Consider the following 25,758-nt stretch of genomic DNA (forward strand, 5'->3'; position numbering starts at 1 on the left):
AGTTAACCCAATTCCTTACGAGATATGGGTTACCACTTGAAGTTCAATCAGATCAAGGTTCTAATTTCATGTCTAAGATATTTCAAGAAGTCATTGGCAATTTGGGGATTAGATAGTTGAAATCTTCAGCATATCACCCACAGTCACAGGGAGCTTTATAGACAGATACCACCAAACTCTCAGAACAATGATTAGAACATACTGTCATGAATATCCACATGACTGGGATAAAGGACTAGACTTTTTATTTGTCACCAGAAACTCACCGAATGAGTCTACAGGCTTCAGTCATTTCAAATTGGTTTACGGACATGAAGTAAGGGGTCCTCTAAAACCCATCAAAGACAGATTCTTGGAACAAAAGAATGAATCTTCGATACTGGACTATGTGTCTGTGTTCCGGGAAAGGCTCACAAAAGCTTGTGGTGTGGCTCAGGAACAGCTTAAAAGCATCCGAAGCCAAAATGAAAAAATGGCAGACAAGAATGCAAAAGCCTGCGATTTTGCGAGTGCTGTTACCGTTACAGGGAAAACCATTAAAAGCACGGTTCAGTGGCCCGTATAGAGTGATCAAAAGAGTGGGTAATGTAGATTACTTGATTGACACCCCTGATCGCCGGAAGAACCACCGGTTGTGTCACATCAATATGTTAAAGCAATATTATCGCAGGGAGGATGATAAGCCAGTACAGGTATGTCAGGTAATCGGGACTGTTGAGAAGGAAAAGGAAAGTGAGAATGAGGCAGAAGCAGGCCTAGGAAATTCTCAGATTGACCCTCCAACTATCAGATTAGCGAATACAGAATGGCTAGGAAAATTAGACCACATGCTTTTGCACTTGGAGGCAAAACAACGTGAAGACCTAACCAGGCTTTTCAAAACATTCAAGAGTTTGTAGGGATAAGCCTGGATGTACAACCTTAGCCACACATGATGTGGATATAGGGGGTGGACTGTTCCTTTAAAACAACATCCTTACCACTTGAGTCTGGACAAACAGGCCCAAGTGAAAGCAGAGATCCAGTACATGCTGGAAAACAATTTGATCGAACCTAGTCAAAGTATCTGGAGTTCACCAGTAGTTCTAGTACCTAAACCTGACTGGTCAACCCGATTTTGTATAGATCATAGAAAAGTCAATGTAATAACGAAGGCAAACTCCTACCCCATTCCGTGTTTAGAAGACTGTATCAACAGAGTGGGCAGCGTTACGTTTCTTACCAATTTTGACTTGTTAAAGGGATACTAGCAAGTTCCTTTAACTTCTTGAGCCAAAGAAATATCACCGTTTGTAACCCTATGATCTTGATCAGTGCTGGATGATGCCATTCGGGCTAGAGAATACCCCAACCACGTTTCAAAGATGAATGAATCGGGTGCTAGCCAGTGTTCCCAACTGTGTCGTATATCTCGAAGATGTACTAATATACAGTAACACTTGGCAAGAACACATAAACAAGCTAAAAATTCTGTTTAAAAAATTACAAGCCGTGGGCTTAGTGAAAAATCTGGAAAAAAGCAAATTCGGAAAAGCAAGGGTAACTTACCTCACACACATAGTGGGGCAAGGACAGGTATTGCCAAAAATGGCAAAGGTATAAGCCTTAATGGAGTTCCCAATCCATAAATCTAAACGGGAAATAATGAGGTTTTTGGGGATGTGCAGTTTTTACAAGAAATTTTAGTATTGCGGCTGCTGCATTAACAGACTTGCTACAAATAAGAAAAACAAAGTGGTATGGTCAGATGAATGCCAGGCAGCTTTTGAAAAGCTAAAGGCAATCCTAACTAATGAACCAGTGCTGGCTGCTCCAAATTTCACTAAACCCTTTAAAATAGTGATCGATGCTCGCAACCTGGGGGTTTGTGCAGTCCTATTGCAAGATGAAGATTCGGACATGGAGAAGCCAGTAGGGTATTTTTCCAGAAAACTAAATTATCAAAATAAGTATTCCACTGTGGAAAAAGAAACATTGGGACTTTTACTGGCTCTCAAACATTTTGAGGTATATGTCTGCCAGGATTATAAAGAAATACTAATATACACTGACCAGAACCCATTAACGTTTGCGGAAAAGTTTAAAAACCAAAACGCTAGAATCTGTAGAGGGAGTCTGTTGTTACAGCCTTATCATCTAAGGGTTGTACATATTTTGGGGAAAAATAATGTTATCGCATGGATTTCATTATTGTCATGGATTTAAGCATGTTAACTCGTATAGATGCTGATGGTATAAAGAAAATGCTGTGAATTATTAGTGGAGTGATTGATGTGTAAATGCAGGAAAAAATATTAGTGTTTTTCCAATTTCTACGTTATTGCATTGTAATGAAACACATTTCAGGAATGGCATTTCATTTCGCCAGGGGCGGAGGTGCCACGGTCTTTTTTCTTCTCTCCTCGGGAAAAGTTGTGTGTGCCTTTAAGACTGTAAAAAGAACAGTGTATCTTTAAGGCACTCTCCGGAGGCAGTGAGCCAGAGTGCATTCTGGTTGCCAAATAACAGCAGCAGCGAGAGGTCACATGATTCAATGTTGCAATTTGACTTTTGAAAACTAGCTGGCACAGACTGGTTTAAGCAGAGAGTGTGTTCTGATGCGATTTAAACTGAAGGAGCTGTGTGATTTCTCTCTCAAAATTCTATCAAGCAACAAGCCAAATTAATTCCCTAAGAAAAGCTTTTCTTTCTTAAAGTATCGGTATTGCTGTGTGCATCACTGAACGGACAGTTAACGCTGCAACAGCCGAACTGCTAAATTCCTATCTTTGAAAGACACTTTTTTTTTTCCATTGGACCAGTGTGAAGACTTCAAGTGATCCTGGACTGTTTCTACATCGGAAGACTCTATTCATCATGAACATAACTTGCAAAGACTTTATATTTATTTTTTTGGACAGTTAATTAAAAACTGACTTACTGTTAATTTTAGTATATGTATGCGAATGCAGGAGTTAGATTTTTAAATAAGTTATAAGGTCTTTAGATATTGGCTTATCTTAGTAGTCGTTAAGATTTTTTAGTTTTTTTAATAAATAGTTAATTTGTTATTATCTTAAGATAACTGGTTTGGTCCGCTTCATTCGGGGGTTACTACAGTGTTCAATTTGGTTGCTTTTTCCGATTTGGAAAGCTTAAAGAAATATGCTGCGAACTGTGGAGCGACAGGACTGAATTAACAGTGCGCTGCGTCCACTACGATCAGAATCATATATTTTAATTGGGGGACTTTGTCCTGCACGGTCGCAACACTGGTTGGATGAGATATGTGTTGCATAATACTATGGCATCAGTCGTAACTTGACTTTATAAATACAATCACTCGTGGATGTCAGGGACATTATCCTGGAAAACTATATGCAGTAGTTACCATAGGTCAATGTACCCAAGGGGAAAAGATGATTAAAAATATGCAAATGGCAAACTGCCTCTAGCCTATATGAACAGATCAGATATTCAGCCAGTCCATATCCAATTAAAATGGTTTCTTTCTTCACTAGCAGTGTCTATATTTGAGACTAGAGTGCTACCATTAACCCAGAGAACCCCACTTCTTTAGTTATGTCTAGATGCAGCAGCTTCACATCGTTTACAGCACTAATAAAGTTAAACATATGCTCATTTACAGACAACTGTATTTTGTTCAGAAGTGGATTGAAGCTTAGTGCTAGCACTCTCACCACTGAGTCAGACGGTCATGGATTCAATTCCCACTTGAGCACAAAATTTAGGCTGATACTTCAATCCAGTTCTCAGGGGAAGTGCCATTTTGCAGATGAGCTGGTGATCCGATATCCTGTCTACCCTCTCAAGTGGGCAGAAAAGATCCCATGGTACTATTTCTAAGAAAAGGCGATGTGTTCTCTCTAGTGTCCCAAACAATATTTATACCTCCACCAGTATCACTAAAACAGATCATCAGGTCATCTCATTGCTGTTTGTAGGACTGTTCTGAGTAGATTGGTTTCTGTATTTCCTACATACCAGTGACTACACTTCAACAGTAGTTCATTTGCTGGGAAGTCCCAAAGTCCCAAAAGGAGCTATATAAATTCAAGTTCATTCATTTGTAGTAGACACAAATGATCAAATACTTTTTTGACACTATACTGTTGACGACACAAAACTTGGACGTGTGACAAACAGTGAGGATGATATGTACCGCTTGCAACAGGGCATAGATAGGTTAGCAGAATGGGCAGAGAGGTGGCAGATCGAATTTAATACTGACAAATATGAGGTGATGCATTTCGGCAGAAGGAATGGGGAGAGGCAATATACACTTAATTGCACAGTTCTGGGGTGTGTATGTATTGATCTTTGAAGGTGGCAGGGCATATTAAGAAAGTGGTTAGTAAAGCATATGGGATCTTGGGATTTATAAATAGAGGCGTTGAATACAAAAGCAGGGAAGTTTGCTGAATCTTTATAAAGTCCCGGTTAGGCCCCAACTGGAGTATTATGCCCAGTTCTGGTCACCACACTTCAGGAAGGACGTGAGGGTCCTTGACTGAGCGCAGAGATTTACCAGAATGGTTCCAGGGATGGAGAATTTTAGTTAAAAGGTTAAGTTGGAAAAGCTGGGATTGTTCTCCTTGGAACAAAGGCGACTGAGGAGATATTTAATAGAAGTATACAAGATTATGACAGGCTTGGATAAATTAGACAAGGAAAAGCTGTTCCCATTAACAAATGGTACAAGGACTAGAGGACACAAATTGAAAGTTTTGGGCAAAAGATGCAGGGGCAATATGAGGAAGCACTTTTTTTTTTAAAAACGCAGTGGGTGGTAATGACCTGGAACCTGCTGCCTACAAGGGTGGTGGAAGCGAAGACAATCAATAACTTCAAGAGGAAGCTGGATGGCCACCAGACAGAAAGAAAATTGCAGGGCTATGGGGATCGAGCTGTGGAGTGGGACTGACAGTATAGCTCTGTGGAGAGCCGGCATGGACTCGATGGGCTGAATAGCCTCCTTCTGTGCCATAAATGATTGTGTGTCATGGGGATGTCATGTTAAATATAAATACAACTGGTCAATGTGGAATAGTGTACACTGGCGGCTGGACCAAATTTTGAATAATCACTTTCCTCAGTTGGAGGCAAATTCAGAGTTTTCTTGTATTTTTCCAGTAAGCTTTTGTACTCAGGTATAAGTTAAACTCAAGTGTCACTGATAAAGACTTCTTTGTGGCATGCAGTGCCAATATCAAACTTATGTGAATCAGCTACAAGTTAAATGAAAAATAAATCATCGTTAACCCTACCTCCAGGGATCCAAGATGAAGTGTAGCAAGTTTTTTTCCCCCTTTTTATAGATTGCTGAGAGAAAACAACTTCAACCTCTCAAGATCAATTCTTCCCCAACTCCACCAGTTGAAATTTTCCATTTCTCATCAGCAATTCTAATGCTTTCTCTGAAGATGGTTGCCAATTTAATGAAAATTAACGCTTAACATTGGGTGATTTTATATTTTAAGCGGAAAAGATTTGATTTCCATTCATAACAATATACTTTATTGCCAAGTTTCATATTTTTTTTAATTATAAATTGTTTTTACCTAGCTATATATTTGAATAGGACAGAAATAAAAATGGCAGCTGCAAGCTTAAGTTTCTTACTTTAGCCAATAAGCAAAGCATGACATTTGATTAGTTTTCAAACTTTTAACTGGAAGATTTAATCCACCCACAGATTTAATATTGATACAATATAAGCTGGAATTGTAAATAAAAAGCTAGGTAGATATGAATAAAACAGAGTGAATATATAAGGGATAAACAAAATGGCAGGAAATATGACAAATGATGCACTATCAAGCCTGGGGCAGGGGCAGGAGTGTTGAGAACCAATATTGTTTATAAAGGAGTAGCTACAATGTTTCTGTATTATCAGATTACATAAATCTCCAGTCATTGTCCTACAAATCATATGAAAAAACAGTCCTTAACTTTATAAAGAATATTGTACTCAGCTATGCTCAGAGTATGTCTTAGGTTCAAATAGCATTGATAAAGCTCTCCACTCCAACAATTTACTGATGTGCACACAGTCCTATAAGTAACAAAACTTGCAAAAGTAAAAGTTGAAATGCACAGCTGATACAACAGCATTCAAAGTGAAAAATAAAACATTAACCAAGGGATACACTTCCTGTTGGATCCCATTCAAAATATTAATCCATTTCTTTTTAAACTTCAGATGCTGATGGACAGGTGATGCCTTTCCAGTTTTTCTTATTTGTTTCTAAATAATACTGGTACCAAGCTTTCCTGTGTGTCAGGAAAAGTAGTGATATCTTGGAGGAATTCCTGGTTCCAACAACATGAGGGAGCAGAGCTACTACCTGGAGAGATACAGGCCATAAACTCAGGATACTAGAAAAATCTTCTGTTTCCACTGATTCATCGAACAGGACAGATTCTTATTCCAACCGAGGCTCTTGATAAGGCCAATAACACTGCATTCAGTAAAAGTGTTCAACAAACCAGAAATAGGTCTCCATCTCTGGGGATAGGTTGTCTACTAATATCCATTATAAGCCCACCGACTCCCACAGCTACCTCGACTACACTTCTTCACACCCTACCTCCTGTCAGGACTCCATTCCATTCTCCCAGTTTCTCCGTCTCCGACACATCTGCTCTAATGATGCTACCTTCCACGACGGTGCTTCTGACTTGACCTCCTTTTTCCTCAACCGAGGATTTCGCCCCACAGTGGTTGACAGGGCCCTCAACTGTGTCCAGCCCATTCCCTGCACCTCTGCCCTCACCCCTTCACCTCCCTCCCAGAACCGTGACAGGATTCCTCTTGTCCTCACTTTCCACCCCATCAGCCTCCATATCCAAAGGATCATCCTCCGCCACGACGCCACTACCAGTCGCATATTCCCCTCCCTTCCCCCCGTCAGCATTCCGAAGGGATCGTTCCCTCCGCGACACCCTGGTCCACTCCTCCATTCCCCCCCACCACCTCGTCCCATGGCACCTTCCCCTGCAATCACAGGAGGTGTAATACCTGCCCATTTACCTCCTCTCTCCTCACTATCCCAGGCCCCAAACACTCCTCTCAGGTGAAGCAGCAATTTACTTGTACTTCTTTCAATGTAGTATACTGTATTCGCTGCTCACAGTGTGGTCACCTCTACACTAGGGAGACCAAACACAGACTGGGTGACCACTTTGCAGAACATCTCCGCTCAGTCCGCAAGCAGGACCCTGAGCTTCCGGTTGCTTGCCATTTTAACACTCCCCCCTGCTCTCATGCTCACATCTCTGTCCTGGGATTGCTGCAGTGTTCCAGTGAACATCAACGCAAGCTCGAGGAACAGCATCTCATCTACCGATTAGGCACACTACAGCCTGCCGGACTGAACATTGAGTTCAATAATTTCAGAACATGCCAGCCCCCCATTTTACTTGCATTTTTAGTTATTTTTTTCTTTTTTATTTTTACATTCTTTTTTACATTTTTTACAATCTTTTTTTTGCATTTATTTCATTTCATCTTAGTTTGTTCAGTTTGCTTACCCACTGTTTTTTTTTTTCAGGTTTGCACTTGCTGCTGTTCAACATTCAGTGCATTAACACCTAATCTGTACTAATGCTTTGTCTTTCAACACACCATTAACATATTGTTTGCCTTTGCTCCGTGACCTTTTGGTCAGCTATGTGGCCTGGTCCAATCTACACCACCTTTGTTATCTCTTGCCCCACCTCACTTGCTTATAACCTGTGACTTTTCTAATATTTATCAGTTCCGAAGGGTCACTGATCCGAAACGTTAATGCTGCTTCTCTTTTCACAGATGCTGCCAGACCTGAGTGGCTCCAGCATTTCTTGTTCTTATTTCAGATTTCCAGCATCCACAGTATTTTGCTTTTATTTATAGGGATGAAGAATGTTAATTACAATTTTTGAAGGCAAAATTATCTTTAAGGGAAACAACTCCTTCCTGACCTTGGTTCAGCATCTGGCACTTATTTATTTATATGTAATTGACCATCAGCATTTATGGGTTCAAGGAGAAAAAGCTGTCAAAGCTTCTACTCGTAGCCACTCACCCTTGCTGTACGGACACAAGGTGAGGATCCGAGTGGGCTGGCTGCGGCTACCTTAATAGCCAAAAAGTCTGCTAAAACTCACATTGAACAATGGGTACTTGAGTGGCATTATGGGAGTGACTGCACATCTGAAACCAAACCACAGTAAAAAGTCAACCCCTTTAAAAGAAAGTTCTTTTCAGGTTAGGGAGTGCCCTTAGGTAATTAAATCTATAGAAAAATATAATTTTCAAGTTGAGAATAAAATTTTCATGATGTATGAACAAGGTGAGCCACCAAGTGCAATGTAAATTACTGCCCCCAATTTCTCACAAAGCTGCACTTGTAGCAGAACTGAAACATTTCTCTATATTGGATCATTAGGTAGTGCAATGGGTGAACCACTAACCTTTCACCACTGGCTACAGTTTGAATCCAGCAAAATAGGTGGGATTAACCTTATCTGTCTCTAGTTGCCAAAACAGGTTTAACACTGCCATTTTGCACTGTGACACAGCTCATTAGTGTCCTAGGGAGTGGCCTGGAGACAGTTTACTTCCCTAATGAAGCTGAAAATTAGGAATGGCGTACAGCATAGGAGAAAACTAAAAAGAGAAGATGGCTTAAAGAAAAAGAACATGACAAACATTTAAAAAAAAAAAAAATTTTACACATCCCAAATAGCAGCATTAACAAGGTCTACAAATCCTTAATTTGGACACAAATTTTGCTTTTAAAATATGAAAACAGCTCATCAAGCTCTTAAAAAGATACACTTCCTTTAAACTATACCTTCATAAACCCTCATTTAGATCAGTCATCCACTGATCATAAAAATAAAGCAAATTATCATTTTGATGCATTTAACAGCTTTTAATGCTTCAATTTTGGGGGCTAGGAAGCATTCTATACTTATAACGAGCTTGCATCCTGTATCTCACTTGCGGTGCTCATTAAAGCTTGTCTGGCAAGTTAGTGGTACTTTTGAGCAATTAGCCAAAACAAATCACTACGATGGGTACAATCGTTTTTGCTTTTGGATCTGCTGTTTCGTTTATAACCAGTCAAATTATGCAAACGCGTATGTTATCCACCAAGACATTTTGCAACGACCCAGGCTTTCTCAAGACTGGAAGTAAACGAATCACAAGTTGCAATTCTAATCATGGATTAGAACTTGTGCTCAGTATCTAAAATAACACTTAATGCTTTTTTTGTTTTCTATAAAGTTGACATTAGTAGAAAAATAAAATCAAAATGACAAAAGGAATGCGTTGCCACAAACGGCTCAAGCTGGTGTCAGGAGCGAGCAGTGTCCAGAAAGAATCAAAACGAAGAAAGCCATCTGTTTGGAATTTAGGAACATTGGAACAATGCTCACAATAGCTTAAGCAGCTGCAAAACTTGATGAATTAATTAGTAAAATGATTATAAATAAACTACTTTGGACTGTGCAGCTTTCGAATGACATTGCAAAAATGTAAACAAACATTTTTCTTTTGGGCGGAAACCTCCACCCTAACGCCATGCGTCACCCTGAAAAATACTTCACAACCACTCTTATCAAGATTGATTACTTTCCTTGTTCTGTATATAAAAAAGGCTAAATCCAGAAAGACCCTGAGGCAAATTAAAAGCCAAAAGATGACACGACATCCTTCTGAGAACTTGATTTTAAAACAACAAAAATACTGAATGTAACTCAAGAATGAAGTGAACGGTTACAAAGCAAAGCAAACTTCATGTGTTAAGGTTGGCTTTGTGCTGTGAAAGCTCACCTATACATTGTCCTACAGGAGTACTATACGGGTTCCCAATGAAGAACTCCATCTTGACGCTTCCCCCCCAAACAGCCAATGGAGGCGGGTGACGTCAACTTTGCCTCAACCTAGTTTGATAACGCGAACATGTGTCTGCCCCTCATTCATGCTGATTGGTTAGTAGCCAGCACGCCACCGCCTTCTCCGCCACATTCTATATTGTTATTGGTCAACAGACATGCCAATCAAACTTTTCATCAAGTTCGTTCGCCTTTAATTTTGGTAATTATTTTGCTCACGACTTGATTAAAATTATGTTTTACGACGCTTGTGTTTTTTTATTTTCCTTTAACACAAGATACTAAAAACAATTACTAATTAAACCCCGGTACGAAATCCAGATGATGATGCTGCCTGGAGTGGATGGTGGGAAAGCGAGACACCTACCAAGGTCATGTGACATTTATCCTAGCAACCGAGTGAAGCTGGCCCCAGACAGGCTTCACTCAAGGAATAGACGAGGTGGATAATTCCAGACAAATAAAAAAACAACGGAGAAGGTACGTTTTGATTCTAACTACTACCGATTTTAAATATCAGGTGTTTCTGCATTCATTAACTTTTCAACTTATAGATCTGTGGTGAATGTTAGTGTCACTGATGAGAGTTTACCTGCTATTTGCGACAACAACAAATTGCATTTTTACAGCGCCCTCAAAGTAGTAAAGCGTCCCATGGCGCTTCACAAAAACAAAATGTGATACTGAGCAACATAAGGAGATATAAAGGCGGATGATCAAAAATTTGGTCAACGAGGCAGGTTTAAGGGGGTGTAGAAAGGAGGAGAGAGACGAGAGAGGTTTAGGGAGGGAATTCCAGAGCTTAGAGCCGACGTAACTGAAGGCACAGCGATCAAATGAGAAGTGATGAAAATCGGGGTGGCTTAAGAGGCCAGGATTGGAGGGGCGCAGATCTCTCGGAGGGTAATATGGCTGGAGGAGGTTACAGAGATGGAGGGGCATGGCCATGGAGGAATTTGAAAACAAGTATGAGAATTTTAAGCAAAAACAAAAAGTGCTGGAAATACTCAGCAGGTCTGGCAGCATCTGTGGAGAGAGAAGCAAAGTCTGTGACCAGACCTGAAACATTAACTTTGCTTCTGTCGCCACAGATGCTGCCAGACCTGCTGAGTATTTTCAACACTTTTCGTTTTTGTTTCAGATTTCGAGCATCGGCAGTATTTTGCTTTTATTTTATGAACATTTAAAAATTAAATTGTTGCTCAACTGGGAGCCAACGTAGGTCAGCGAGCACTGGTGTATTGGGTAAACGGAACTTGGTGCGAGTTTGGATACGAGCTGCATAGTCTTGCATGATCTCAAGAGTAAAGTAACATAGGAACAGGAGTAGGCCATTCAGCTCCTCATGTCTGTTCAGCCATTCAAAGAAGTTATAGCTTATATACAAGCTAAGTTCATACTTGCGTTTGTGCCAAATCTCTAAATTTGGTTTGGAAAAATCTGTCAATCACAGATTTAAAATTAACAATCAATTGACATTTGCGGAAGAGTTTTCCAAACTTATGTCATTTTTATGTATAAATATGTTTCCTAATTTAACTCCTGAGAGGTCTGACTTAGACCATGCACCCCAGTCTTAGACTTCCCAACGAGCAGACATAGTTTCTCTGTCTACCCTATTTGTTACGCTTAATATCTTAAAAACTTTGATAAAATCACCCCTTAACCTTCTAAATTTCAGGGAATACAATCCTAGTTTGTGTAACATCTCCTCAAAATTTAACTCTTGGAATCCAGGTATCATTCTGGTAAATCTACGCTGCACTCCCTCCAAGGCCAATGTATATTTCTTTAAGTGTGGTGCCCAGAGCTGCTCACAGTACTCCCAGGTGTGGTCTAACCAGGACTTTATATAGCTGAAGCATGACTTCTACCCCCTTGTATTCTATTCCTTTATTTATAAAGGCCAGCATTCCATTGGCCTTTTTGACTGTGTGCGTGCCGTGTGACATCCACCATCCCCTTGCTGATGATTAAAAGTAGACTGGCAGTAATTGGCCGGATTGAATTTGTTCTCCATTTTGTGGACAGGAGATACCTTGGTAATTTTCCACATTGTTGGGTAAATACCAGTGTTGGAGCTTTTCTTGCTGGGATCTGTGCCATTTTTTGCATTTTTGTATGCTTTCTCTTTTAGTTTTATGTTGTCTGTTATCTCGTCGTCAATGTCTTTTTTTGGCAAGTAGAGCTCTTGCCCCTTAGTGGTATAAACTGGCTCTGTACACATTGAATTCTTTTTGAACTCCTCCCACTGATCTTCTGTCATTTTACCCATTAACAGATTTGCCTAGTTTACTGTGGACAGTCTTTATCTCATCATATTAAAGTCAGCCTTACCGAAATCTTACTAAACTGAAGCCTTACTAAAATTGTACAGGGCTTTGGTGAGATCGCACCTGGAATACTGTGTGCAGTTTTGGTCTCCACATTTAAGAAAAGATATACTTGCGTTGGAGGCAGTGCAGCGAAGATTTACTAGATTGGTCCCTGGGATGAGGGGGTTGTCCTATGATGACAGGCTGAGTAAATTGGGCCTATATTCTCTGTAGTTTAGAAGAATGAGAGGCAATCTAATTGAGACATACAAGATTCTGAAAAGCCTTGATAGGGTAGAAGCTGAGAGCTTGTTCCCACTGGTCAGGGAATCTAGAACACGGGGCACAGTCCCAGGGTAAGGGGTCAATCATTCAGGACTGAGATAAGGAGAAATTACTTCACTCAAAGGGTTGTAAATCTTTGGAATTCTCTACCCCAGAGGGTTGTGGATGCTCCATTGCTGAATACATTTAAGGTTGGGATAGATAGATTTTGGTCTTGCAGGGAATCAAAGGATATGGGGAGCGGGCAGGAAAGTGGAATTGAAGCCCAAGATCAGCCATGATCGTATTGAATGGCGGAGCAGGCTCGATGGTCTACTTCTGCTCCTATTTCTTGTGTTCTTGAAATCTGGAATCTTCGTAGCTATTTCATGTTTCTCCCTTTCACACACTACGTTGAACATGATCATATAATGATCACTATTTGATAGATGTTCATGCACCTTTAGGCTGTGAACTAAATCTGGCTTATTACCAAATCTAATACCGAATGCCTCCTTGTTGGCTCTAAGACATAGTACATAGCTCTAGTACATTGCAGAAAACTATCCCAGGCACACTCAAGAAATTCATTACCTTTCTGACATGTGCTAGTCGACTTATCTATATCCAATCTATATGAAAATTAAAAGCCTCATTAAAACCACTCTGTCTTTGCTATATTTCTAATCTCTGTCACTTCACAGCTGCTACCGGGGAGCCTATGCACAATTTTCACGATAGTCTTAAATGCTTTTCTATTTCTTAATTCTACCCAAGAAGTGTCCACTACCTGCTTACCTTTCATTATATTCTTGCTTATCCTTGAAGTGATTCATTCCTAATCACTAAGGCTACTCCTACCCTTTTTCCTATCTTTGCTGTAGACCTTATAACCTGGCATATATAGTTCCCATTCCTGACCTTCTTGCAGCCATGTCTCAGTAATGGCTGCCATGTCATATCCTCCAAGTTGAATTTGTGTCTGCAGTTTATTCAGTTTGTTCCTTATACTCTGCATTTGTATAAAGAACACTTATTTGGGCCACATACTGCAACCTGTTCTTCAGCTCTAATGTTTTACTGACTTTTTTTATTTCTCTCTCCTGGTACAATTACCTTACATCTTTTAGTTTTCCCTTTACCTGTAGTGCATAAAGCACAGTTCTGACTGTTACTCTACTTTCTTCCCTTTTGTTTGCTTTGGAACTACTATTTATATTAGGTTTTTCACTTGAGTCCGCCCTCCCCCATTTACTAGTTTAAAGTCCTTGTGACTGCCCTATTTATCCTTAGGATCAGTTCAGGTGGAGCCCATCCCAACAGTACAGTTCCTTCATGTCCGAGTACTGGTGCCAGTGTCCCATGAAATGGAAACCACCTTTCCCACGCCACTCCTTTAGCCATGTGTTCACCTCCCAAATCTGTTCATTCCGATGCAAATTTGCACGTAGCTCGTGTAATAATCCAGAAATTATAATCCTTGACGTCCTGTCCTTTAATTTAGCTCCTAGTACTTGGTACAGGGGTAGCCGGTGGCGTAGTGGTATTATCACTGGACTAGTAACCCAGAGACCCAGGGTATTTCTCTGGGGACATGGGTACGAGTCCCACCACAGCAGAAGGTGGAATTTGAATTTAATTAATAAATTTGGAATTAAAAACGAGTCAAATGATTGCCATGAAACCATTGTCGATTGTTGTAAAAACCCATCTGGTTCACTAATGTCCTTTAGGGAAGGAAATCTGCTGTCCTTACCTGGTCTGGCCTACATGTGACTCCAGACCCACAGCAATGTGGTTAACTCTTACATGCCCTCTGAAATGGCCTAGCAAGCCACTCAGTTGTACCTAACCGCTACGAAGTCAATAAAAAGGAATGAAACCAGATGGACCACCCAGCATCGACCGAGGCACCGGTAATGACAACGTCAAACCCAGCCCTGTCGACCCTGCAAAGTCCTCCTTACTAACTTACTAACATCTGGGGAGAGATGTCCCACAGACTAGTCAAGCAACAGCCTGACATAGTCATACTCACAGAATCATACCTTACAGACAATGTCCCAGACACTGCCATCACCATCCCCGGGTATGTCTTGTCCAACCGGCAGGACAGACCCACCAGAGGTGGTGGCACAGTGGTATACAGTAGGGAGGGAGTTGTCGTGGGAGTCCTCAATATCGACTCCGGACCCCATGACGTCTCATGGCATCAGGTCAAACATGGGCAAGGTAACCTCCTACTGATTACCACCTACCGCCCTCCCTCAGCTGATGACTCAGTATTCCTCCATGTTGAACACCACTTGGAGGGTGGCAAGGGCACAAAATGTACTCTGGGTGGGGGACTTCAATGTCCATCACCAAGAGTGGCTCGGTAGCGCCACTACTGACCGAGCTGGCCGAGTCCTAAAGGACATAGCTGCTAGACTGGGTCCGTGGCAGGTGGTGGGGGAACCAACAAGAGGGAAAAACATACTTGACCTCGTCCTCACCAATCTGCCTGCCGCAGATGCTTCTGTCCATGACTGTATTGGTAGGAGTGACCACCGCACAGTCCTTGTGGAGACGATGTCCCGCCTTCACATTGAGGATACTGTCCATTGTGTTGTGTGGCACTATCACCATGCTAAATGGGATAGATTTCGAACAGATCTAGCAATGCAAAACTGGGCCTCCATGAAGCGCTGTGGGCCATCAGCAGCAGCAGTATTGTACTCAACCACAATCTGTAACCTCATGGCCTGGCATATCCCCCACTCTACCATTACTATGAAGCCAGGAGACCAACCCTGGTTCAATGAAGAGTGCAGGAGGGCATGCCAGGAGCAGCACCAGGCATACCTCAAAATGAGGTGCCAACCTGGTGAAGCTACAACACAGGACTATCTGCGTGCCAAACTGTGTAAGCAGCATGCGATAGACAGAGCTAAGTGATCCCATAACCAACGGATCAGGTCTAAGCTCTGCAGTCCTGCCACATCCAGCCGTGAATGGTGGTGGACAATTAAACAACTAACTGGAGGAGCTGGCTCCACAAATATCCCCATCCTCAATGATGGGGGAGCCCAGCACATCAGTGCGAAAGATAAGGCTGAAGCATTTGCAACAATCTTCAGCCAGGAGTGCCAGGTTGATGATCCATCTCGGCCTCCTCCTGAAGTCCCCTGCATCACAGATGCCAGACTTCAGCCAATTCGATTCACTCCACATGATATCATGAAACGACTGAAGGCATTGGATACGGCAAAGGCTATGGGCCCTGACAATATTCCGGCAATAGTACTGAAGACCTGTGCTCCAGAATTTGCTGTGCCCCTAGCCAAGCTGTCCCAGTACAGCTACAACACTGGCATCTACCCTGCAATGTGGAAAATTGCCCAGGTATGTCCTGTACACAAAAAGCAGGACAAGTCCAACCCAGCCAATTACCGCCCCATCAACCTACTCTCAATCATCAGTAAAGTGATGGAAGGTGTCGTCAACAGTGCCATCAAGCGGTACTTGCTTAGCAATACCTGCTCAGTGACGCTCAGTTTGGGTTCCGCCAGGGCCACTCAGCTCCTGACCTCATTACAGCCTTGGTTCAAACATGGACAAAAGAGCTGAACTCAAGAGGTGAGATGAGAGTGACTGCCCCAAATATCAAGGCAGCATTTGACCGAGTATGACATCAAGGAGCCCTAGTAAAACTGAGGTCAATGGGAATCAGGGGGAAAACCCTCCGCTGGCTGGAGTCATACCCAGCGCAAAGGAAGATGGTTGTGGTTGTTGGAGGTCAATCATCTGAGCTCCAGGACATCACTGCAGGAGTTCCTCAGGGTAGTGTCCTAGGCCCAAGCATCTTCAGCTGCTTCATCAATGACCTTCCTTCAATCATAAGGTCAGAAGTGGGGATGTTCGCTGATGATTGCACAATGTTCAGCACCATTCGTGACTCCTCAGATACTGAAGCAGTTTGTGTAGAAATGCAGCAAGACCTGGACAATATCCAGGCTTGGGCTGAGAAGTGGCAAGTAATATTTGCGCCACACAAGTGCCAGGCAATGACCATCTCCAACAAGAGAGAATCTAACCATCTCCCCTTGACATTCAATGGCATTACCATTGCTGAATCCCCCACTATCAACATCCTAGGGGCTATCATTGACCAGAAACTGAACTGGAGTAGCCATATAAATACCGTGGCTACAAGAGCAGGTCAGAGGCTAGGAATCCTGAGGCGAGTAACTCGCCTCCTGACTCCCCAAAGCCTGTCCAACATCTACAAGGCACAAGTCAGGAGTGTGATGGAATACTTGCCTGAATGGGTGCATTAAACAACAACACTCCAGAAGCTCGACACCATCCAGGACACAGCAGCCCGCTTGATTGGCACCCCATCTACAAACATTCACTCCCTCCACCACCGACGCACAGTGGCAGCAGTGTGTACCATCTACAAGATGCACTGCGGCAATGCACCAAGGCTCCTTAGACAGCACCTTCCAAACCTGCGACCTCTACCAACAAGAAGGACAAGGGCAGCAAATACATGGGAACACCACTACCTGCAAGTTCCCCTCCAGGTCACACACCATCCTGATTTGGAACTATATCGCTGTTCCTTCACTGTCGCTGGGTCAAAATCCTGGAACTCCCTTCCTAACAGCACTGTGGGTATACCTACCCCAAATGGACTGCAGTGGTTCAAGAAGGCAGCTCACCACCACCTTCTCAACAGCAATTAGGGATGGGCAATAAATGCTGGCCTGGCCAGTGACGCCCACATCCCATGAATGAATTAAAAAAAACTCTCCAAACATGATCTCTTGCCTATTCTTCTCTATGCTGTTGAACACAATATGGATCATAATTCCCCCTCCCTCTTCATTATCCTTTTAAGCCGGTTCAAGTGCTACTCTCGATCCTACTTCCAAAGGATGCTATCCATCCCCTTAATTATTGACTCCCCTACAACATTACCCTCCCTCTCCCACTCCTTCCTTTGTACATTCTCCTGCTCCAAGGTGCCATGGTTCGCATTCTGGCTCTCATTTCAACAGTCTTTATCCTTATCCTCGCAAGTAGCCAGAACCATTGCACCTGTTGGATAAGATTGGTTTCTGCAGATCCTCGTTCTCTATCTCACCTGTGTTCCTCTTGGTCTGCACACTATCAGTCACACCAACCCATCTGAACCTGCACCACTTTACAACTTGTGACCCATGTCTGGAGCCAACTGTCCAGATACATTTTTTTAATATTCTTTCATGAGATGTTGACATTGCTGGCAATGCCCTAATTGCCCTTGACAACTGAGTGGCTTGCTCGGCCATTTCAGAGGACAGTTAAGAGTCAATCACAATATTGCTGTGGATCTGGAGTCACATGTAAAGGACATTAGTGAACCAGGTGGGTTTTTACAACAATCAATGATGGCACTATTACAGAGACTAGCTTTCAATTCCAGATTTTTCTTTATTAATTGAATTTAAATTTGAACCCATGTCCCTAGGGCATTGATCTGGACCTCTGAATTACTAGTTCATTACCATTACATTACCACTATGCCACCATCTCCCTCTCCCTTATGTGTGGGAGTGTCTCCAATTTACACTCCAGCGCAATCACTCTGAGCCAGAGAGATTTGAGATGGAAACATCTGCTGCAGATGTGTTCACTCTGGACATTCTTGTGGTTCACAAATTCCCACATTCTTCTGTCTCGGCACACAGCCTGCTCTGTCATATCTTAGTCTGAATTATTTATATCTGCTTTTTAGTTTGTAAGATTTGTAAAATCTTTTTCTACACACTAACTTACACTAAGCACTAAACACTAGACATAACTTTTGACACAGTGACTCCTGACAATGCAGAGCATGCCAGAGTGACCGCAGACGTCATCAGTGCATGCGATCATTTGCCAGCTTGCCAGTATGAATATGAAAATGAAACGCTGACGTCACCACACAATGACGTCCTCACCCTTCTATAGCCACGATCGCTGCCTCCATTCCCCCTAACAGTACTCTGCTCCCTCCCACCAGCCCCACTTCAATTGCCACTTTCAATTTCCCACTGCCTTCCCTCAGTCACTTGCTTCCTGCCTCGCTGCTTTCCCCCCTCGGCCGATTGGTCACGGCCTCCCTGCTGCCTTCCCTCAGCCACTCACTCCCGCCCTCGCTGCTTCCCCCTCGGCCACTCACTTCCCACCTTGTCACTTCCCCACCTTCCTTGGCTGATTGCTCCCGCCATGCCACTCGAAGTGGCGGGGGTGGGGGCGGAGGCAGGGAACGAGCCGCCCAAGTGGCAAGCAGGGAGTGAGTGGCCGAGTGGCCGAGAGGGGGCATATGGCGAGGCCTGGAGCAGGCGGCTGGTGGTGGGAGAGGCAGCGGGTAGCAAGCGGCCAAAGCAGCAAGGTGGGGAGCAAGCGGCTGAGAGGGAGGGATGAAGTGGAGAGGTTAGGAGCGAGTGGCGAAGAGAAGCGCGATGGCAGGAGGGAGCGGGGTACTATTTGGGGGGGGGGATGGAGGCGGGGATTGCAGCAATTGAGGGGATTTGGGTTTAATTTGTTTTTTGTGATAAATTGAGCAGTGCCATCTTTATTACTGGAAGCTACCTGAGATGCGCAGACAGTACTTAACAAAGGACTCAGTTTTATCCCCTTACATCCCCACCTCAATGAATTTCGCGTTCAGCATGACGTTGAGCTTCCTTCGTCTTCGCCTCCGGGCTCACTTCTTTGATCAGGAGTCCTCCCCCTGAGCAGCGGACCCTTTCACCTCCTCCAGTATTCTCCATCCACCTGGACCCCTTCCTTTGGCCTGTTATCCACTCTTGATCTTTTCATTGAAAACTGTCAACGTGACATCGGCCGTCTCAACTTCTCCGCTCCCCACGCTCACTCTAACCTGTCTCCCTCCGAATTTGCTGCACTCCGTTCTCTCAGGTCTAGCCCCAACATTGTGATCAAACCTGCTGACAATGGTGGTGCTGTTGTCTGGCATACCAACTTCTACCTTGTCGAGGCTGAGCGCCAACTCTCAGACACTTTTTTCCTACCTCCCCCTGGACCATGACCCGGCCACCGACCCTCAAGCCATTGTCTCCAGGACTGTCACTGACCTCGTCTCCTCCGAGATCTACCCTCTACAGCTTCCAATCTCATAGTCCCACAACCCTGACAGCCCGCTTCTACCTCCTTCCCAAAATCCACATACAGTACTGTCCTGGTAGAGCCATCGTTTCAGCTTGTTCCTGCCCCTTATTTCTTCCTATCTTGACTCTATCTTTTCTCCCCTGATCTAGTCTCTTCCTATGTACATCCCTGATTCTTCGGACGCCCTACGTAATTTTGACAATTGCCAGTTTCCTGGCCCAAACCGCCTCCTCTTCACTGTGGACGTGCAATCTCTCTACACCTCCATCCCCCACCAGGACAGTCTGAGTTCTCTCTGCTTCTTCCTTGAACAGAGGCCCAACTAATCCCCATTCACCACTACCCTCCTCCGCCTGGCTGAACTTGAACTCACATTGAATAACTTCTCCTTCAACTCCACTCACCTCCTCTAAATCAAAGGTGTTGCTATGGGTACCCGTATGTGTCCTAGTTATGCCTGTCTTTTTGTGGGATATGTAGAACATTCCTTGTTCCAGTCCTACTCGGGCTCCCTCCCTCACCTCTTTTTCTGCTTCCTGCTCTCACCCCGAACTGGAAAACTTCATCAACGTTGCTTCCAATTTCCACCCTTCTCTCACCTTTACATGGTCTATCTCCGACACTTCCCTTCTCTTCTTTGACTTCTCTGTCTCCATCTCTGGGGATAGGCTATCTACTAATCTTCATTATAAGCCCACCAACTCCCATGGCTACCTTGACTACACTTCCTCACACCCTATTTCCTGTAAGGGCTCCATCTCATTCTCCCAGTTTCTCTGACTCTGACGCATTAGTTCTGATGATGCAATCTTCCACAACAGCGCTTCTGACATGTCTTCCTTTTTCCACAACTGAGGATTCCCCCTCACTGTGGTTGACAGGGTCCTCAACTGTGTTTGACCCATTTCCTGCACGTCTACCCTCACCCCTTTCCTTCCCTCCCAGAACCGCAACAGGGTTCCCCTTGTCCTCACTTTCCACCCCACCAGCCTCCACCTCCAAAGGATCATGCTGTGTCATTTCCGCCACCACCAAACACATCTTCCCTTCCCCTCCCCTGTCAGCATTCTGAAGGGACCTTTCCCTCTGCGACATCCTGGTCCACTCCTCCATCACCCCTGACACCTCGTCCCCTTCCCATGTAATTGCAGGATGTGTAATTCCTGCCCTTTTACCTCCTCTCTCCTCACTATCCAGTGCCTCAAATACTCCTTCCAGGTGAAGCAGTGATTTACTTGAACTTTCTTCAATTTAGTATACTGTATTCGCTGCTCACAATGCTGTCGCCTCTACATTGGAGAGACCAAACGCAGATTGGGTGACTGCTTTGCAGAACACCTCGGCTCAGTCCAAAAACATGACTCGAGCTTCCGGTTGCTTGCCATTTCAACACCACCGCCCCCCCTGCTCTCATGCCCATATTTCTGTCCTTGGCCTGCTGCAGTGTTCCAGTGAACATCAACGCAAGCTCTAGGAGCAGCACCTGATCTTTTAATGAGGCACTCTGCAGTCTTGTGGACTGAACATTGAGTTCAATAATTTCAGAGCATGACTGGCTTTTTTTTATATTTTTCTACTTTTTATTATTTTATTTTTTAACCATGTGCCTGTTTTCATGTAGACAGAGCTGCTTATTATTCTGCCAATAACACCCTCTCTGAACTAATGCTTTGTCTTTCACCACAAGCATTAACACACTCTTTGCCTTTGTACCCATGACAGCTTTGCTATTTAATCTCTCCTGCCCTCTTCCCTATCACACACCTTCCCTTTTGTTCTTTTCCCCACCAACACCACCCACCCCCCCCCCCCACTTCACTTGCTTAAAACCTAATTATTTCTAACCTTTGGCAGTTCTGATGACAGGTCACAGACCTGAAACATTAACTCTGCTTCTCTCTCCACAGATGCTGCCTGACCTGCGAGTATTTCCAGCACTTTCTGTTTTTATTTCAGGTTTCCAGCATCTGCAGTATTTTGCTTTTATTTACGTCGCAGACAGTGATGTTTCAGTGGATGAGGCTGCATTTGCACATATGCTAGGACTGTGCCACCTAGTGGTTGCGTTGTCAGCAAACACAGCCAAATTTTAAATACTTATTGTCTCAAGCTGACACGAACCACTACAAGTATTGAAGGCAAAAGCAGCACCACCCTCATCCTCACTAAATTCCGAACTTTTGCACTCCATCTATGATGCACTCCTTTTACAAACACTCGATGCATCAGCAGATACTCTTTATTTTTATACACCTTTTGCAGCCATACCCAAGTTACACTCTGTTTCGTGGACACAGTAACTAGCACTTACAACCAATTAACTGCCACTGACAGCCAGCTTCTGTTCACTAGCTTGGAGTTTCTGTTACAATTATGGAGTATGGATGATGGGAGGCCAGCCATTAAAGCATTAGAATGGTTGGTTGGAAGTAAAAAAGGCATGGATGAGCATTTCAGCAGCTGATAATGTGAGGCAAGGTGTGGAGTTGGGCGATGTTATGGAGGTGGAAGGAGGTAGGCTTGGCGATGTAGCGGATATGTGATGGGAAACTCAACACAGTCAGATTTCCATCCGTGCCTCGTAACTAAAACGGCCCTTATCAAAGTCAAAAATGGCATCCAATATGACTGAGGTAAACTATCCCTCCTTCTCATTCTTGATCTGTCTTCAGCCACTGATATAGTTGACCACACTAATCTCTTCCAACGTTTCACGAGTGTGACTAATCTGTCTATAGAAATGTAACCAAAAGTGGTCAAAAATAGACAGCTACATAGCCAATCAGGTTTCCAACCCTGCCACAGTACCAAAACGGCTATTCCCAAAGTCACAAATTACATCCTATGTGATGGTCTATTTTTGGTCCCCGCTACAAACTCTGTTCCCTAGTTGCCCACTCCAAGGTTGTAAATGTCTGGTTCAGCCTCAGGCTGTTGCCAGGGAGAGGGATTAGAGTCAAGATAGGTACAAAGTGAGATGCTCAAAGGAGGAGAAGGTGCCAGAGAAATGGGGGACAGACCAAGGTGTGATTTGGTGATAGGATCTACACAACCATCGTGGCGGTTTGGGCAAGGCAAGTGGTGGAAGGTTTTGCCAGGCGGGGAGGCTTCATTTCGGAGGAAGGTGTCATCACCCCTCAGTCAGGTTTCCGTCGAGGCCATGATGGAATTGCAGCATTATGAATGTATACAACTCCCTGGTTGCTAAAGGAAGTGTGAGTGGAGATAGCAGAAGGGCTTGCCGTAATCTTCCAATCTTCCCTAGATACAGGGGAGATGCCAGAGGATTGGAGAGTGGCAAATGTGACACCCTTATTCAAGAACGGGTGTAAGGTCATTCCTACCAACTACAAGCTGGTTAGTGGTGGGTAAGGTTTTAGAAACAATAATCAGGGAAAAAAATCAACAGGCATTTTGAGAGGTTTGAGTTAATTCAGGAGAGCCAGAACGGAGTTCTAAAAGGCAGATCGCGCTTGACTAATTTAATTAAATTTTTTGGTTAACTAACAGAGAAGGTTGATGAAGGGAAAGCAATGAATGATGTCTATATGGATTTTATAAAGCATTTGACGAAGTACCACATAACAGTCTGGTTAACAATTGAGGCTCGTGGAATAGGAGGGTCAGTGTCAGCTTGGATAAAAAATTGGCTTATGGACAGAAAACAGCGAGTCATGGTAAAGGGTCATTTTTCAGACTGGAGGATGGTAGACAGTGGTGTTCCCCAAGGTTCAGTGCTAGGACTATTGTATTTTTCATATATATAAATGATTTGGATATTGGAATACAGAGTAAAGTTTCAAAATTTGCAGATAATACCAAATTTGGAGGTGTGACAGACAATGAGGGTGATACCAATTGACTGTAACAGGACAAGATAGGCTAGCAGAATGAGCAGACATGCAGCAGAAGGGAAAGGGAGAGGCAATATAGACTAAATGGCACAGTTCTAAAGAGTGTACAGGGACAGAGGGACCTGGGAGTGCATGTGCATAGATCTTTGAAGGTGGCAGGACATATTGAGGGAGTAGTTCACAAAGTATCTCGAACCATAGAAAAGCTATGGCACAGAAAGAGGCCATTCAGCCCATCGTAAATAGAGGTAATTAATTACAAAATCAGGGAAGTTATGCTGAATCTCAACTAAACTCTGGTTAGGCCATAACTAGAGTATTGCATCCAGTTCTGGTCACCAACTTTAGGAAGGATGTGAGGGTCCTTGAGAGGGTGCTGAAGAGATTTACCAGAATGGTTCCAGGGCTGAGGGATTTTATCTACAAGGTTAGATTGTGTAAGCTGGGGTTGTTCTCCTTGGAGCAGAGGATATTGAAGGAAGATTTGATAGAGATGTACAAGATTATAATAGGTTTAGATAAGGCAGACAAAGAAAAGCTGTTCCCATTAGCTGATGGTATATGATTAGGGGACACAGATTTAGGTTTTTGGGCAAGTGATGCAGGGGGGATATGAGGAGGACCATTTTTACACAGCGAGTGGAACTCACTGCCTACAAGGGTGGTGGAAGTGGAGACGATGAATGATTTCAAAAGAAAAATTGATAGGCATTTGAGGGAAATAAATTTGCAGGGCGATGGGGATAGAGAGGGGGAATGGGACTGATTGGATTGCTCTACAGAGAATCAGCATGGACTCGATGGGCCAAATGTCCTCCTTCTATGCCGTAATGACTCTGTGACTCCAAGACCCTCATTAAAACTCATCTCTTTGACCAAGCTTTTGGTTACCCTTCCTAATAACTCCTTTAGCTTGGCATCCTTTTTTGTCTGCTTCTGATTCTTGGGATTTTTAAAAAAGGCACTACATAAATTCAAGTTGTTTTATATACATTTGATATTAGTCATGTTGTCAAAAATCTTGTTTCAAAACTGGTCAGTACAGCTTGATACTACATTAATAAAAGGCTGCATTTGCTGACAAGGCAACCACTACGTGGCACAGTACTAGCACATACGCAAATGCAACCTCTTCCACTGAAACGTCACTGTCAGCGACGTTCAGGCAGCTTCCAGGATTAAAGATGGCGCTGCTCAATTTATCACAGAAAAACAACTTCAACCCGAAAATCCCCTCAAAAGTTGCCATTGCCGCCTCCACCCATCCCTAACAGTCACCCTGCTCCCTCCCGCCATTGCTTCATTTGTATCATTTCTTGGATGTCTCTTGCTCAACTGTTTTGATTTTTTGACAAAGAAGATCTCTGGTATGATACTGCCATTGAAATTTGGAATGTTAAGCAATTTTCTATGGGACGGTGAAGTCAACACTTACACAGTGAAGTTTATGGAGGAAATAACTCTGTGAATTTCTGCCCCAACGCCTCACCCCCGCCTCCATTCCACAATCTCTCATTCTCCCAATCCACACATTCACACTTGCTACAGCCTCGCTGTTCCCCCACCCCTCCTCGCTCAGCCGCTCGCTCCAGACCTCACCACTGCTCCTCCCTTTCCCCTCCCCTCGGCCGATTGTTCCCCGCTGCTGGCCTCTTGACCCCCACCGCCACCCCACTCTCTGGCCGCTGGCTCTCCGCTTCTGCACCTCACCCCGCCCCCCCACGCCAGATATTAGCTCTCGGCCATGCCAGTTCCCTCCTCTCAGCCACTCACTCCCACGTTCATTTGTTCTCCGTGCACCGCCCGAAGAAGCAAGATGGGCCACGAGGGGTGACAGGGCGTCGTGGGATCGAGTGGCCAAGAGGAGGGAAGTGGCGCGGCCTAGAGCGAGCATCCGGGGGTGGGGGGGAAGTGGGGAGCGAGCAGCTGGAGAGTGGGGTGGCGGGAAACGAGGAACGGGGAAGAATTGGCCGAGGAGAGTGGGGGGAGCAGTGGCGAGGTCTGGAGCGAGCGGCTGAGGTGGGGGAAGTGACCGGTGGGGAGGAGGTGGGAGGGAGAGAAAGCATCAAGGCCTGGAGCGAGTGGCCGAGGGGGGAGAGCGGCCAGTGGGGCGGGAGAAAGTAGCTCAGTGTGGGGAAGCAGGCGAGGGGAGCGAGTAGCTGATGACGTTTTCCCGCGCATGCGCCAATTAGTCCTGGCAAGATGTAGGCTGCGCATGCTCAGCATCTCACTGAGAGCAGGAGATTGTTTGCGCATGTGCGCAGCTTCAAGCACTGTGATGACGTCGGTGGGCTGCT

General features: G+C 44.1%; 2 protein-coding genes across 11 annotated transcripts in view; one reads left to right on the forward strand and one right to left on the reverse strand.

Moving 5' to 3' along the window:
• Window positions 1–9,911, reverse strand: part of tom1l2 (target of myb1 like 2 membrane trafficking protein) — a 78,658-nt gene extending 68,747 nt beyond the window's left edge. For all 6 annotated transcript variants that reach the window (XM_068055949.1, XM_068055946.1, XM_068055945.1 and 3 more), the window contains exon 1: window positions 9,824–9,911. In XM_068055949.1, the coding sequence (XP_067912050.1) occupies window positions 9,824–9,875 (52 nt within the window). In that variant the 5' untranslated portion in view covers window positions 9,876–9,911. The remainder of the gene's footprint in view (window positions 1–9,823) is intronic.
• A 338-nt stretch (window positions 9,912–10,249) lies between these two features.
• Window positions 10,250–25,758, forward strand: part of drc3 (dynein regulatory complex subunit 3) — a 51,643-nt gene continuing 36,134 nt past the window's right edge. For all 5 annotated transcript variants that reach the window (XM_068055952.1, XM_068055955.1, XM_068055954.1 and 2 more), the window contains exon 1: window positions 10,250–10,365. The gene's annotated coding sequence lies outside the window, so the exon portion shown is untranslated. The remainder of the gene's footprint in view (window positions 10,366–25,758) is intronic.

Source organism: Heterodontus francisci, chromosome 24, assembly GCF_036365525.1.
Source record: "Heterodontus francisci isolate sHetFra1 chromosome 24, sHetFra1.hap1, whole genome shotgun sequence".
NCBI lineage: Eukaryota > Metazoa > Chordata > Chondrichthyes > Heterodontiformes > Heterodontidae > Heterodontus > Heterodontus francisci.